At 37.3% G+C, this 15541-nt stretch overlaps 1 protein-coding gene across 23 annotated transcripts in view; it reads left to right on the top strand.

Annotated features, from left to right (window-relative positions):
* Nucleotides 1-15432, top strand: part of LOC101737733 (GTPase-activating protein skywalker) — a 111469-nt gene extending 96037 nt beyond the window's left edge. For 2 of the 23 annotated variants that reach the window (XM_062668060.1, XM_062668075.1), the window contains 8 exons: nucleotides 2747-2893; nucleotides 3144-3328; nucleotides 4489-4654; nucleotides 5004-5033; nucleotides 5722-5808; nucleotides 8427-8585; nucleotides 9988-10091; nucleotides 12645-15432. In XM_062668060.1, coding sequence (XP_062524044.1) covers nucleotides 2747-2893; nucleotides 3144-3328; nucleotides 4489-4654; nucleotides 5004-5033; nucleotides 5722-5808; nucleotides 8427-8585; nucleotides 9988-10091; nucleotides 12645-12924 — 1158 coding nt within the window. In that variant the 3' untranslated portion in view covers nucleotides 12925-15432. Of the gene's footprint in view, nucleotides 1-2746; nucleotides 2894-3143; nucleotides 3329-4488; nucleotides 4655-5003; nucleotides 5034-5721; nucleotides 5809-6397; nucleotides 6488-8426; nucleotides 8586-9987; nucleotides 10092-12483; nucleotides 12613-12644 lie in introns of all 23 variants that reach the window. The other 21 variants (XM_038010542.2, XM_038010543.2, XM_038010544.2 and 18 more) reach the window with 21 other exon arrangements.
* Nucleotides 15433-15541: the final 109 nt, after the last annotated feature.

The following is a 15541-nucleotide window of genomic DNA, read 5'->3' on the forward strand; positions in this document are numbered from 1 at the left end:
ACATAATAATATATGCCATGGGAACCTTTGGGACCACACAGTACTTATGCTCACCTCAAGAACTTCGAATAAGGGACCGAAAACGAACGAAATATTCTCAAAAGGAAACTGGCCAACGTAGCGGCTCACCTTTGACCTGCAATTGCGTGTGTCCACGAGCGATAGTATTCACGGAGCAAAAATTAATAAAATCATTTTCCTTTGGCACTAAGCATCGTAAATTTTATTTAAGTTAACCTTTAAGTACTAACATTAGGAATACAATACTATTTTATCTGTCTGTGTCTCGTAAATGAATCGAGTTTCATGTTTTCATACAAAATCTTCAATCGATGAATCGAAATACGTATACACATAGATAATAACATAATATTTTAAGCCTGTAAACGTACGTGAGGTTCGAGGGCTTCACCGCTTATCAAACCAATAAACGTATTGTACATATATGAACTTACATTGTTATATAGTTTTCAAATAAATAAATAAATGTGGCTTGCACTCGCCGACGATTAGGGAACTACCCTACTCGTCGAACTCGGCAAAGAGTTCGACGTGCAACCTAACCCATGCATCAGCGCGCTGAGTTTCTCGCCGGATCTTCTCAGCGGGCCGCGATTCCGATCCGGTAGTAAATTCATTCGCAAAGCAGTTGCTCTTGAGTTGTTAGGTCTCCTTCGGAGGCGGTCGGGTAGCTGTTAGCAAATCCCAACTATTCTGGCTGAGCCTTTGTTCGCCCACCTGTCTTAATGAAACTGGAAAGGCCTTTGGGCCACCAGTAATCCCTCATTCAGAAAAAAAGATTAGGGAACTAGTGATGGTACAACAGGTCGTGAGGCCAAATCAATTAGTCACACCGTTTTCTCAACGACCTCAATGTTTACAGTAGAAAATCATTAATTCGTTCCTGTTGTGATGTTAAACAAATGAAATTTCGACCATCTAGAGTAATAATATCTTTCGTCAATCACATTATATGCGTGAGATTTGCGTATTTAAGGCAACTTTAAAACAACCATATGACTCGATACAAAAGAACAAGTTTAGTGTAAGTTTTGGAAAATTTAAAAGGTTGAGAAACGCTGTTTGTACGTATAAATTGTCGCGTGTCTCAATCCCGTGGAATGTTCACTTTTCGTTATCGTAAAGTAATGTGCGGTGAACCGACCGAGATGTCACGCAACTTGGAAACTTCTAGCATAAACCCCGCATGAATTATACGATACAGTCGATATAATTATAACAAAGGAAAAGAAAGGAAAAAAAACACTATAGAAATGACTATCAAGATTTCAAACTCGTAACTTAATATTTATGTGTTTTGACTTAAGTCGTAGTTTACGACAGTTTCATGGTGTTTGTAGTGCTCGAATATCTCACGATTTCAGGCACAGAAGACGATAAGGCCTCGATTATCTAAAACGTCCATGGCACTGCGAAGGTGTTTTTTTCTACCTATTCGTTGGTATTTTAAGGGGCTATTACAGCGTGGAAGGGTAGGTAAGCTCACGGGCTCAACCTGAAAGAATTTGCTAGCACTAGAGCCCCCTAGAAACGTAGTGCTTAGCAGAATCTACCGCCGGATCGGAATCGCGACCCGCTTAGAAGATCCGACGAGAAACTCAGTGGGCTGTGTCTATGGGTCGGCGATTATGTCATTGCAAAAGTTACCATAGCGCATTCAATATATAACATAAGACCATGTAGAAATATGTATGAAGGCATCGAGAATATTAATTTGTGTGTCCGGAGGGTGTTAGTTATCCGATATTGATATCCGATCACCATAAAACATATGATTTCAAGTATGTACTTATAATATGCTATCGTTTGTAAAAAGACTAAAGCATGGCTGGATTTCTTTCATTAGAAACATCTGAATCATAACGATGTAACTAGAAATTAGTATGATTATAGTTCATATTTCTTACCTAACGATTCTATTGGTGATTTGGTGGGACGAGCCTATATAGGCAGGTTAACACCATCCTACCTATTTCAGCTGCGAAGCATACTGCGTAACGTTTTAAAGGATAGGGCAGCAGTTGTTCTATAGAACTAAGCCTAAAAATAGGTGTCTCAAGGCATTTGGTTTGTTGATGTCTATGAGGTCCGATAAGTCCTCGACACCCGGCAAACCGTCAGATCATTCGCCCGTCTACGCAATACAGAGCAATAAAATAATAAGCACCGCGCACTGCACTCGTTACGTGCTCATCAATAAATCGTCGATAGTATTGTCTAACATTACACAACAATTGTTTATCGACTACAATTACAGAGTTCATTGACGTTAGCTCTAAAAATCGATCGACAATTTCCTTTATTAAATGCCAGTAGTCTTGCGATAAAACGACCGGGGATGATGTTATTTACTGGGTCCAAGTCTCATCAGATAACTTGAGATCATTGGCAAGCAGTTACTCAACCCCTTATCAATATAGTGCTTTCGAGAACACAGTCGCACAGAGCTGTAACAAACCTTTTGATTTTAGTAACACTTATACTAAAACCTTAAATTTCTGAAAGCATTACAGTGCTCCTTAACGTAATGATGAGCGTAGCCGATTGGATAATGGCACAGCCAAAACGTGTCATTGATTTGTTGACAAACATGACCTGAAGAATACACTTCAGCCGACTTGTTGTGGACAACATGAGATATCACGTCACGATTTGATATCCTTAACGATTTTAGACTAAGAATAATCATGTCAAGTTTCCGTACACTCCGTGACCGTGTTTGCAGAAGTCGGCGGCGCAACACCTGTCGCGGCTCTCCGGCGCCATTGGCCCCGAGAGGATCTACGCGGACTGGCAATGGTGGATCCTGGCCGCCCTTCCGTTCCCTCACCTTGTACGAGTATTGGATTGCTTCTTTCACGAGGGCATCAAGGTATAAATTGACATCGAATATGGTCTACCCTATGGTCTATGATTTTAATAACACTTTATCCACATCTTTGATATCTGTTTGATTTAATATCTGATGCTCACCCTGTCCATTTTTCAAATCTCAGTTATCCTAGAATAGAAATAACATAAAATCAAATTTGGCCATTATTATTCTCGTACGATTTAAGTGGGGTACAAAATTAAAATGATCCAGTCACTTGTTAACAGAACATATTATCTTGGTGCCGCAGGTATTCTACAGGGTAGCCCTGGCGATCCTTATCTTGTTCCACAAGCACACAACGAACCAGAACTCTGAGTGGTACGCCGAAGCCACCAAGAACGGTGTGGACCACGCCATCGACAAATTCTGCAGGAACATGCCCGTTTCGCCCACCAAGCTGCTAAGGACAGCGTTTACCATACGCGCCTTGAGGTATTAAAGAAATGGCACACTAAAATTATTAGGTACTAGTTGACCCGGCAGACTTCGTAGTGCCTCAACCAATAAATAAAAGACCTAAACTATTGTATAAAATAACTTAAAACAAACATAAGGAATCCGTTCGACGGGGGACACATCATTCCGAGCATTTTCATATTTATCTACCTCTTAAACCTTCTCTGGACTTCCACAAATAATTCAAGACCAAAATTAGCCAAATCGGTCCAGTCGTTCTCGAGTTTTAGCGAGACTAACGAACGGCAATTAATTTTTAGATATATAGATAAGCATTTTATTTTATTTGCCGAAAACACAACAATGCCCCAAAGTGTGAATGTTGGGGCAAACTTAGATACATAAGATCATAGTCATAATTTATTGGAACAACAACTATTCAATACCTCGCCGTGTAGTAGATTAAGAGCTAAGCTAAGCTAGAACTAGTCGAACTATGTGAAGCCAAGTTACTTATGTATACTCATCATTCCTAAGCTAAACTTCTCCCGTCTTAGCTGTCAGACCCTTTTAGTGTTTATTGAAGTTGACTTTCCTTTCGCCTAAGTAATGATGTGGACGCAACATATTTCTAGTATCTCTAGTATGTATACCTTGCTTAGTTTGTCTGTCTAGGTTCTTATCTCTTGGTCTGCAACCGGCCCTCGATTCGGCACTTAGGATTGTTTTGCCATTTTGTTTCGAAAAAAGAACAGATTTCATTTAACGGATAATACAAATGGATGAGATGAAATGAAAGGAAATGGATGAAAGAGTTTCAACTCAGGTCCTTGATACGACAGATAAACGTTTTCGAGAAAGAGCTGTTTTTTTTTTATTGCTTATATGGGTGGACGAGCTCACAGCCCACCTGGTGTTAAGTGGTTACTGGAGCCCATAGACATCCACAACGTAAATGCGCCACCCACCTTGAGATACAAGTTCTAAGGTCTCAAGTATAGTTACAACGGCTGCCCCACCCTTCAAACCGAAACGCATTACTGCTTCACGGCAGAAATAGGCGGGGTGGTGGTACCCACCCGCGCGGACTCGCAAGAGGTCCTACCACCAGTAAGTGTGTATTAAGGAATAAAGGTTTTGAAAAAAAAAGACAATCTATTTACGTTCTGATTGTGTCTAAACTTGATGCTTCACAGTTCGCAATACATATCGCGGGTGTTCATAAAAACGGAGATGACACTGAAGTCGAAGCAAGTGATCACCGGCTCGAGGCTGGTCAGGTCTCGGTCCTCGGACAACTTGCCAACGAGCCAGTCGCAGGTCAACATACAGATGATGTCACACACGCTGACCATACGAGAGGTGAGTCATTTATACATTGTAACGTTTACATTAATAATGACTGTTTTTGTTGGCGCCAAAAACAAGGTTCGGTTTGAATTTCAGCGCTAGTAGGGTTAATCGATGGCGATCGTAATGTTAACAAAACGGCAACCAGTGTTGGTTGGAAATAAATGTCTCCAATTAAATGTGATAAAACATACAGCCACGTCCCTAATTATATATATTTATGTATGAGCTTACGGGTAGCTTCTATATCTAACATTCACGACAGGAGTATACAAATAACATTCACATAATAATGCACTATCACGGAGGTGTCCAATTAAAACAATATATAAGTACAATTGTTATTTTACTTGGTTTGCAGAGAATGTCTGAGGAAACGTGCAAACAGATGGTATCGTACAAGACGGCATTAGGCGTGGCTTTGGCTTTTATTTTTCTCATACGATCATTCGATTGAGTATTTAACCCGACTAACTTGAGACACATCGAATACATTTACACATTCGATACTCAGTACCGTAATACGTAATTTTGTAAGATACATCCTACCTTTCTTTCGTTATGTTATGTTCGTTCAGTGTAGCCGAGACATGTGAATGAGTTTTATATCGTATTTATATTGATATTATGTTGTGTTTATCGATGTCATCATTCGATATTTTTGTCACTTGTTTTTATATTTATGAAATTAGACGAGAACGGACGGACGGATCTCGATCATCTCCCTCATTAGCTTTGAATGTTATGATTTTGTTGATTCATGTTTTCGTTTTCAAATCGATGTATTTTTAATGTTTTCGTACCTGTAAGATATATTTACGGATAAGTTAAATCGAGAACGTTCGAGCATGCGTGTGAATACGAAAAGCAAATTTTTTATATATCGAAATTTGCATTATCGTCCCAAGCTTGAGATTAATAACGGATATATATCGACGTATAGTGATGTGACAGTCGCATATTGTCTTAGCTTGAGATTAACAACGGATATTTATCGACGACTAGTGACGTGAAAGTCGCATGGATATACGTTATTGTTTTGTGTGAGTGTGTCTAACCGTGTGTCGATTTTCCGTTAGGGGTCACACTCGCCGGGCCCACGCGCCTTGTCGATGGGCGTTTACCCAATACAGTCGATCAAGTCGCAGATTCTTGACCAGAGCGAAGTAAGACACGAGCATCAATCCACAAATATGTGTCGCCCCGTTACTAGCTTGCGACATTCGATGTTTTAGATGCACCGCTTGTCACTTAGGTGTTTTTTTTTAATTATTATTTTTTATATAAAATAATTTTATTAGTAATTATATTGTTCCCTTTTAAAGCTTCAGTGCTTTAAGAGCTCGTCGAGTGGACGGCTTGTTTTTTGTATCATTATTATTAGTATTATTTTTAATTTGCGTCTGTGGTAAGTATTTAGTAAGCTAAATTGCATGTTCGCTATTTTTTTTTTTTATTCTAGATGAATTTCTAAGGACTTAGGGATTTCATTTGTGAGTGCCGTAAACGTAACGCGCAAAGACCTTTAAGTCATCAGTTACCTGTTGAATCGAGAGCAAAAAAAAAACATTATTTATGGCTGCTGAGATTATAAAACTAAAATATCCTTTTGATGTTTCCCTCGTACATGATTTAGGAAATATTTAACACGATACAACAAAACACAAGACCGTGTTAATGTATATTGACGAGACTGTTATAACGGAGGGTATAATATAAATGTTTAGAAATCATCGGTGAGTGATTGGTTCGCAGAGCCCGCGCTCCTCCCACATGGCGATGTGGTTTCCATTCCCTAACGCGGTGTTCCAGGATCGACACCAGGCATCAGACCTCAGGCAGAAGGTTTGACGTCTTGACGTTGTGGTACAACACTAATCCAGAGGGCGGGTAGATTTGGTAGCACTGTGAGCCGCAATCGTTTTAGGGTTCCGTAGGTTCTTTTATTTTTGTTAAATTTGAATTATGATAAAAAAAAAACTATACTTTCGCCTTAAAACAAAAATTATCTGTGGTTCTCACACAAAAATTTGATTTTGATTTTATTTCTACATTTTTTCACTTGTAATAGTGAATTTTTTATATTTTTTTTAAAATTAATATATTATTTTGTTTAACCTACGGAATCCTAAAGGTTGCATGTGATATCGTCTTGGGTTCACGTAATATTGCACAGTTGTCGTAAATTTGATATTTTTAACCGATCGTAATGTTAAATCGTAAAATCCGTGTATCGAAAAGAAATGGAAATTGAGAAAAAATAGTGTCGCAATAGTTTTTTTTTTTTTTTTTTATTTGCCGTAGCGTTGTTGACTTGTAAATTTTCTTTCGTAGCACAGATTTATTTTTGGAATAGACACTGCTATAAATAAATCACATATTGTTGAAGTATTTGAAAACATTACAATGTGTACTGGACTTGCGGTAACGCAATGATTTAACTATCATGAAACAGTATTAAAAATATCGCATTAAATATTTAAATTGTAGTTAGTGAAAAGATATATGTAGTAGTTAAATTGATTAAGGTATTTCCGGTTTCTCTTTTTTAAAATTTAAATGTTGCATGTAATGTTCGTATGTTTCCCGTATATGTTTTTAATTTTTCCTATTATTAAGTAGTATCTCGTTTTGTAAGTATTTTTTTTTAATTTTTGTTATGTTATATTATTACGTATGTAGGTGTGCACACGACACTCGCTCACTTAAATGTTTTCATACTAATGAACACCACTAATACTGTGACGTAATTTTGTTTATTAATATCATTAATAATTAAAAAACGTTTTTTTTATTATTTTAAATTATCTGTTTCTGTTACTGCGATGAATCTTTGTCAGTCTTATAGTTGTGAACGAATGCGTCGTATTATATACAGAGGTGAAAGGATATTATTTGGTTTAAGTGACATTTTTGCAAGTTTACAGGAGAGCCATTTAAAGATTAAAATTTGGAGAAAATATCATAACAAAAAAAAAACTCCTTAAACTGTTTGTATGGAGTAAACTTTTTTTTTTATTGCTTAGATGGGTGGAGGAGCTCACAGCCCACCTGGTGTTAAGTGGTCACTGGAGTCCATAGAAATCTACAACGTAAATGCGCCGCCCACCTTGAGATATAAGTTCTAAGGTCTCGAGTATAGTTACAACGGCTGCCCCGCCCTTCAAACCGAAACGCATTACTGCTTCACGGCAGAAATAGGCGGGTTGGTGGTACCTACCCGCGCGGACTCACAAGAGGTCCTACCACCAGTAAAAAGATTACCAGTATTTAAAGTTCAATTAGAAACATCGAACTGTTGATGCTAATACCAAATAAAACGCGCCTTTAATTACAAAGATAAATTTAATGTCGCACATTAAGCGAAATTCCGCTTAAACCAAATACTCTTTCACCCTCCGATACATAGCGTGTATATTGATGCATTGTCTCCTCGGCATTGCCGTTGTCCATGCACTACGGTGATCGCTTACGATCACTGGGCTGTCAGTTCGTGAGCTTAGTTTTGTTTGCCGATTTTAGAAAACAGATTAATGTGTGTGTATCTTTAAATTATTAGTTTTTATATAGTTGGTCCATTAATTTACGAATTTATAATGACTTTTTTTATAAGTCAATTAGTATTTGGGCTTATCGTATTTTGTATTATTGAGTATTATTTGATTTAGAAGGTCGTTAGTATTGTTTTACGAATGAATTAGGTTAGTTTAGACGTAATAGTGAATTTGGAAATGTGATTTTTTTCGAAGGATTCCGTTGAGATTCTGTTGTGGAAATGTTTCAGTTGTTCACATTATGGTCGTGGTTGCCGGTTCGCATAACGATGTACCAACCAGTGTTGCTATACACGACCGAGGAGCACGGATGCTCATTGACGACATTCTACGTGCGAGTGGAACACCATGAGCCGACCTTACTCATGATCAAGACCTGTAACAACGAGGTGAGAGACGTCGAATAAGTAATCTAATGATAAACTTCATGTTTATAATAGTAATGTCATGTCTAGAATAAGTAATCTAATGATAAACATACGTCACTCGTCACTATTGAAATCGATGGTTGAAAAGCTGTTTGGTTTAAGCCACATTTATCTTTGTCAACAAATCCATGTTTTTAACCGACTTCAAAAAAAGAGGAGGTTCTCAATTCGACTGTATGATTATTATTTTTTATGTTACCATAACTTTTGACTGTGTGAATCGATTTTGATGATGATTTTTTTATTAGAAAGCTGACGCTTCCCGTGTGGTCCCATTTCCCATTTTAGTCCAGTTCTGATAATGGTATCCATGAGAAAACGATATAAGTCTTAAATTTGCATTAAGTACACGTGCGCGACAAATAATAACTCAATAACTCAATATCACGCCAACCGATTTCGATGATTATTGTTTTAGTGAATATATTACCTAATTTGTTTCCGGAATATCTTTTTTTTTTCTATTTGAAGTCGGATTTTGTTAAAGCATGTCTATTTACAATTATATTATTAATATAATAAAATGTGACAAATTCACTGCCTGGAATTTTTTAGTCCTGACACTTATAATTGATCTTCCGTTAAGTTTACTCTATTCAAATTGTTGAAGTTTTTTTTTGTTATGATATATTTTTTTCAAATTTTAAACTCTAAATGTCTCTCCTGTAAACTTTAAAAAATGTCGCTTAAACCAAAAGTCTTTCACCTCTCGAAATAATAGCGATGTGTATAGAGGCTATTGGCTTGGCTATTGGATGAAGTAAGTAATAAAAAAAAAACATTTTCGTCTATTTGGCGGTGTTTAATATACATCAAAGAACGATTAAGAGCAGTAGGCAACAACTTGGCCATGCCCTGGGGCATTGTTGATTTACATGAGCGCCGTGGACTGCTTAACATTGAGTGGGACGCATAGGAGTTTGCCTATAATGGCTATGAATAAAATACTTTGGACTCTGTTATTATGTGGTGGTAGGACCTCTTGTGAGTCCGCACGGGTAGGTACCACCACGCCGCCTATTTCTGCCGTGAAGTAGTAATGCGTTTCGGTTTGAAGGGCGGGGCAGCCGTTGTAACTATACTGAGACCTTATAACTTATATCTCAAGGTGGGTGGCGTATTTACGTTTTAGATGTCTATGGGCTCCAGTAACCACTTAACATCAGGTGGGCCGTGAGCTCGTCCACCCATCTAAGCAAAAAAAAAAATTGTAACTAAACGAAGACCTTAGAACTTATATCTCAAGTTGGGTGGCGCATTTACGTTGTAGATGTCTATGGGCTCCAGTAACCACTTAACACCAGGTGGGCTGTGAGCTCGTCCACCCGTCTAAGAAATAAATTAAAAAAAGAAAAACATTTAGGTATTCGGAGCGTATTGTTCGACGCGCTGGTTCGAACGCAACCAGAAAGACGAACGTGGTAACAGACAAGCGTACTTCGGGACAGGAGAGACATTCCTCTTCAGGTAACCGCGCTCGATCGTTTGCCGACGCCGCCGGACGACCGGACGACCGGACCGGCTCCGTGCCAAACGACAATAATCGGACAAACGATCGGGTCGTACTCTGTAAATCGTCGTTGCAAAATTAAAAATCTCCTATGTGACATTTCGGGAATTATGAAAGTTGTTTTGAACATTTACTTATACTCAGCAATAACTCCCATGTGCATATTATCTCAATATTTCACTTTATTACGCATCAATCTTAAAAAATCCTAAGTGTCGGTTGGCATTTTTATTGTAAATCAAAGTATCCTGTGTGTGCTAAAAAAATATTTGCATAGGTATATTTTTTTCAGGAGCTACTTTTTTTAGATTTTCTTGAAAACTACATTTTTATACACATAGGAGATTTCAAATTTGCAACAACCAAATGCTACTATAGCGCACCTTTAGAATTAAAAGGGCTTAATCCAAAGTTCTTGTTTTTTTTGTATAAGCCAAAAATGTAATTGAAGAATTGTATTCTTTTCAGTTTCGATTTTAATACTTTAAGCCTTAAAGCGCACAACTTAAAGCTTAAAGCATGCGCTTGATTTAAAGGTGACAAAAAGTGAACTTTGTCCTTTTCTAAACTAGAATTAAAATTAAATTTTTAATTTAAAAAAAAAGTTATTTTATTTAATTAAAATTAAAATGTGAAAACAATAAATTTAAGTTTTAAAATTAAAAATTGAATTGTATAAACTGATAGAATACATGTTTATAGTTCGTTCGAAATATAAAACTCATTTTTTTTAAACATTTTTAGTTAAGCCACTTCGATTCTAAAGGTGTGATAATAATATGTTCATTTTGAATGTAGATGCTAGTAAAACTCCCCAGCTTCAAAGCTATAATAACTTGTGACAATGACCACGGCATGTAAATTGTGCTTTAAGGATACGGTGTATCATGAGCACGCCATATTGTTAAACAAGGTTTGAAAGGAGTCCCTAATAACACTTCTCCTGACTTCCTGTGAATGTATAGTTTTTATAGTTAAAATTTTTGACATTAGGGTCAGATATCCGTGACTTGAAATTGTAATTTGGTCCTAATATACTATACATTTTAAGATGAGATTTCTTTGAATTATTGATGTAAAAAAACTACCCACGAATACTCGCAAACGCGATTCTAGCAAAATGTAGAACCAAATTTGTACTACTGATATCTAGATTTAAATATATGATTTTATGCGCATTTATTGACAAGATTTTGTTCAATCTAAAATAACTTAAAGTACCCTCAATAATGCTTTGGAAGAAATGAAATACAATCATTTAAACAACACAAACATTATTAGCTTTCCAGCTAGGGGATAGACGTGTTATAATGCACTTTGCAAATTTAAAATTTTGGCAATCTTGTATACATACATATGTATTTTATTACTTGTACATAACTGCAATTGTTACTGTAAGCTTATATTTGATATTACTTTTACTTTAATTATTTTCTGATATTTCAAAGCTATTCGTTTTTCTCGCTTTCTTTTTATTATGTGTATTTGGGTTCTTCAGGTAAAGGCTGTAATTCTTATATACTTTACGCTTCAAACTGCTTATATTTCATTTTTATTTCATTTTAAATGCTTTATACAGTAAATGCTTTTCGATTTTAGACGCTTAGAGTAGAGATACATAGTTCTCATTTAATTATTACATCAAATTCATGTCATATGAAGTATTTGAAAAGTACCTGGGTTTGTCATGATAACTTAAAAAAATTGTTAAATTATATCAGTTTAAAATATCGTTCTTCCTGGGCACATGATGTGCTTGAACATGACTTTAATATGTATTGTATTTTATGAACCTGACTTCTATATCGTGGGGTGAATAACTATTTACAAGAAAACAATTTAAAGTTTAAATTTTGAAAAAAATATCTTAACTAAAAAAAAACTTCGGCCATCTGAATATACTCATAGTAAACTAAATTGAAGGTCAATTAAAAACATCGAACTAATACCAAATAATACGTACTTTTTATTACAAAGATAAATGTCACATAAATAGAATTTTCACCCCTCGATATATATGTATATTAATATTTTTAATTCAAAATAAATTTATGCCAGGTACAATTCAGATATTTATTTTACCTACCTTTTCTTAATAATTAAATACTAATTTCAATTATTTCTGTTTCTTTTTGCCTACATATCTCACTTAAATATAAAAATTCACATTGACGTACATAATTTCAAATGATAATTTTCACAATTATAACAAAAGGTCACCTAAATAGACTCAGAACATTAACAACATTAATAATGTAACACGTCACCTTACATGCCCGGGTCACGTTAATAATCGCTAAAGTATCCGAGCGTGAGGCGGAGCAGTGTAGGAGTTGCGGATAATTGCAGCCTTTACCCGGAGCGAGCCAAGTACCCGTGGGTGGGGTGCGCCGCCGACGGACGCAGCGACGAGAAGCTCTCCCACGGCTCCGAGCTCTTCATGGCGGCCGACTCCAAAATGATCACCATCGGCGGCGGGTCAGTCGCTCACCACTCTCTTACCGTTGCAGCCTCCAGCCCACCCGCGCCAAGTACCCCTGGGTCGGCTGCCTCGAGGACAACCAAGAAGACAAGACGCCCCACGCCAACTCGCTCTTCATGGCCGCCGATAATACAATGATCACGATCGGCGGAGGGTACGTGCCTCTGCACCGCATGCTGTGTGTCTGTGGCTCCCGGAACGAACCAGTGCTGTCTATGTGTCTGTCCCGAACAACTCTAACTGGTCGTCTCACTGAACTTGTGCGTTTCGCAGGGACGGCCAAGCGATATGGATGGACGAGAACATAAGGTACGGCAAGACGGACCGCTGCTCTACGTTCAACAACCCGCCGCTGTGCCCCAGCGGAGACTTCGAGATACGAGTGCTCGAGGTGTACGGGTTCGCCGGAGCGTAGGCGCGCGGCGTGCGTCCCGCCCTTAATGAACTTGAATCGGAGTGTAATAATCTCGGTGCGCGTGCAGTGGTGTGTGTGTGGTCAGCGCGGCGGGGTATCATACATCTGAAAAAATCTAAACGATCTCGCTGTTTCATTACGAAATATTTAATGCAATTAATTTTATAGTTGTCAAATAATAATATTATACGAATATTTGCATGATCCAATTCGACAGTTCGCCTCAGGAGCGACTAGTCCGGAAGCCGCCTCGCCCGGTCCCCGCCGCGGCCACAGACTGTGTAGATGTATTCCTGTATTTATTGCGTACGAATCGTCGACGTGTGCCCCCTGTAGTTATCCTAATGTAACACGACTGTCCGTCGAAGACAACGAAAACGGGGAAACTAGGTTGTTTAACAATACATAAACAAATTTATATATACATATATATTTACTCGTGTTTAAATTGTCTGCGTGCAAGTACAAATTGTATCGTGTCTATTCTGGTTAGTTTCGTACCCGCTTTATGTCGGGCCCGGCCGCGCGGAGGAACGCGACGTTCAGCTGACGACTTCGTAGTCAACATTCCAGTGAGCAGGCTTCTTCTATGTACAATCACACTCAGTCTAAATAATCCTAGTTGTTGTATTTTCGTTAACTTTTCGAGAAATAAAAAAAAATACAATTGGCTTAAACGCGTGTACCATAAGTTCTTTAGTAGTATTTTAAAAAAAAATTGTAATTGACACAAACGCAATCCGGCTTGAATAAGCAGCCTTAATGATTCTAACCTCAATATATATTTTAATGGTCGCCACGTAACTTAATTGTTCGTGGAATTCGGCGCGAATATCAGTATTTTTTTAGAGCGAGACGCCTCCGTCCCGTTTCTAATTTATTAAGATTTATTAATTATTATACTCGAACAGTAAAATATGAATGTCGTTGCTCACAAAAATGTACCAAAGAATTATTTGATTAGTAGAATATATTCGTCTTCCTGTTGCAACATTTCCGTTTGACAATACAGACCACAGACAGTATTAGTACCAGAACAATTAAAAAAATATATGTTTATCTATTAAAAGGCGGCGCTAGTGCGTTCTGTGGTCTGAATCGTGATGCCGTTTGACTTCAAAACGTTCAGAAGAATAAAACGGGAACAACATTGACGAACTTAAAATGTTGTCGATTGTATTAAGAACATTATTAATGCATTACCATACGATGATGAAATTTTAAACTAAACTGTTCTATGAAGGTTTTTTTTTACATATATAGTATTATGGATTTTCCTATTTCAATGGGTCATGTGCCAAAATTGGACCATTCGTTGAATCATGGATCGGTGTTTAAAAAGTATTGGAAAGTTTTTTTTTAATTTTTTCTGCATTGACGAAACGTAGGTGGATTAAAATTAGGTTTCTCTGTAAGTTTAAATTAAAATAGTGTAAAATTAAGAGTAGTTTCGTTTTATTTTTGTCACAACGTCTGAAACATATCCGTGTTGGTACAAAATAGTTGCGCGTTCGTATCGCCCGCGGCTTTTCCTGTCTTTTTGTGTAAATATATTCCTTCCGGCGCTCTCCTGTGCTGTGCCTGATTTGAGCTACCAACTGTAGCGTTTGGAAGCCGTATGTAGGTGACTACGTACGACATTAATCATAATCCTAAGACTTGTTTTTAAATTCAGATTATTTATGTAATTTATTGAATAGGTAACAAGTTTTTTTTTTAAATGTATAATGTACCTTTACAAAGCGCCTCTGTGCGGACTATTTTATTATAACGCTGTTCGATTTGATTCTATAATATGCCTTTTAATGAAATGTGACTTGGCCCACGCTGTATGTTGGTTGAATGTGGTCTGTCGCGGTAGCTTGTGGCTCGGAGTCCGCACACGGGCGCCTCGGCCTGTTGCTGTTAGCCAATTTAACGTTAATCAGTGTAAAGTCTAGTCTTTATCCTGTTTTTTTATTATTATTATCTCTAACGATGTAATATTATCTAAATATTTACGAATTGATATTTAAAAAGCGAAATATTTAAATTTCGCGCGTTTTATGTCCCGATGTAGGGACGCGTAGGCTCGTGGTTAGAGTTATTTGTAAATTTAATGTATAACGTTATAAAAAGTTATTAATCTCCATTGTCCGTTTTCAGTATTCGTGGAGTTGTTTCGTTTGCGTGGTCGTACGTTTTTTTTGATCCACGTAAATTGACGTGACTGTGTGTTTGTAGAGGCGCATTCGTTTCGCGCCGTCCCGCTGCGGAGAGTGTGAGATGCGCTTTTGTTACATTGTACTGTTACATTCGAATAGATGTAGACTGTTTCGTCGGTCGCGGGGCTAAAATTCGTTTATGGTAATGTAAATGTTGCTTTATAATGTCTACAAAATATATAATCCCATACGATGAATATGCGTTTTATTTTTTATTTAATACCCCCACAGCCTCAAACTTCGTTGGTATTGTGAATCGATTTTTTTAATGCAGCATGAGTTTACATTTAAATGACCCGTAACAGA

The sequence above is a fragment of the Bombyx mori genome, chromosome 4 (assembly GCF_030269925.1).
Source record: "Bombyx mori chromosome 4, ASM3026992v2".
NCBI lineage: Eukaryota > Metazoa > Arthropoda > Insecta > Lepidoptera > Bombycidae > Bombyx > Bombyx mori.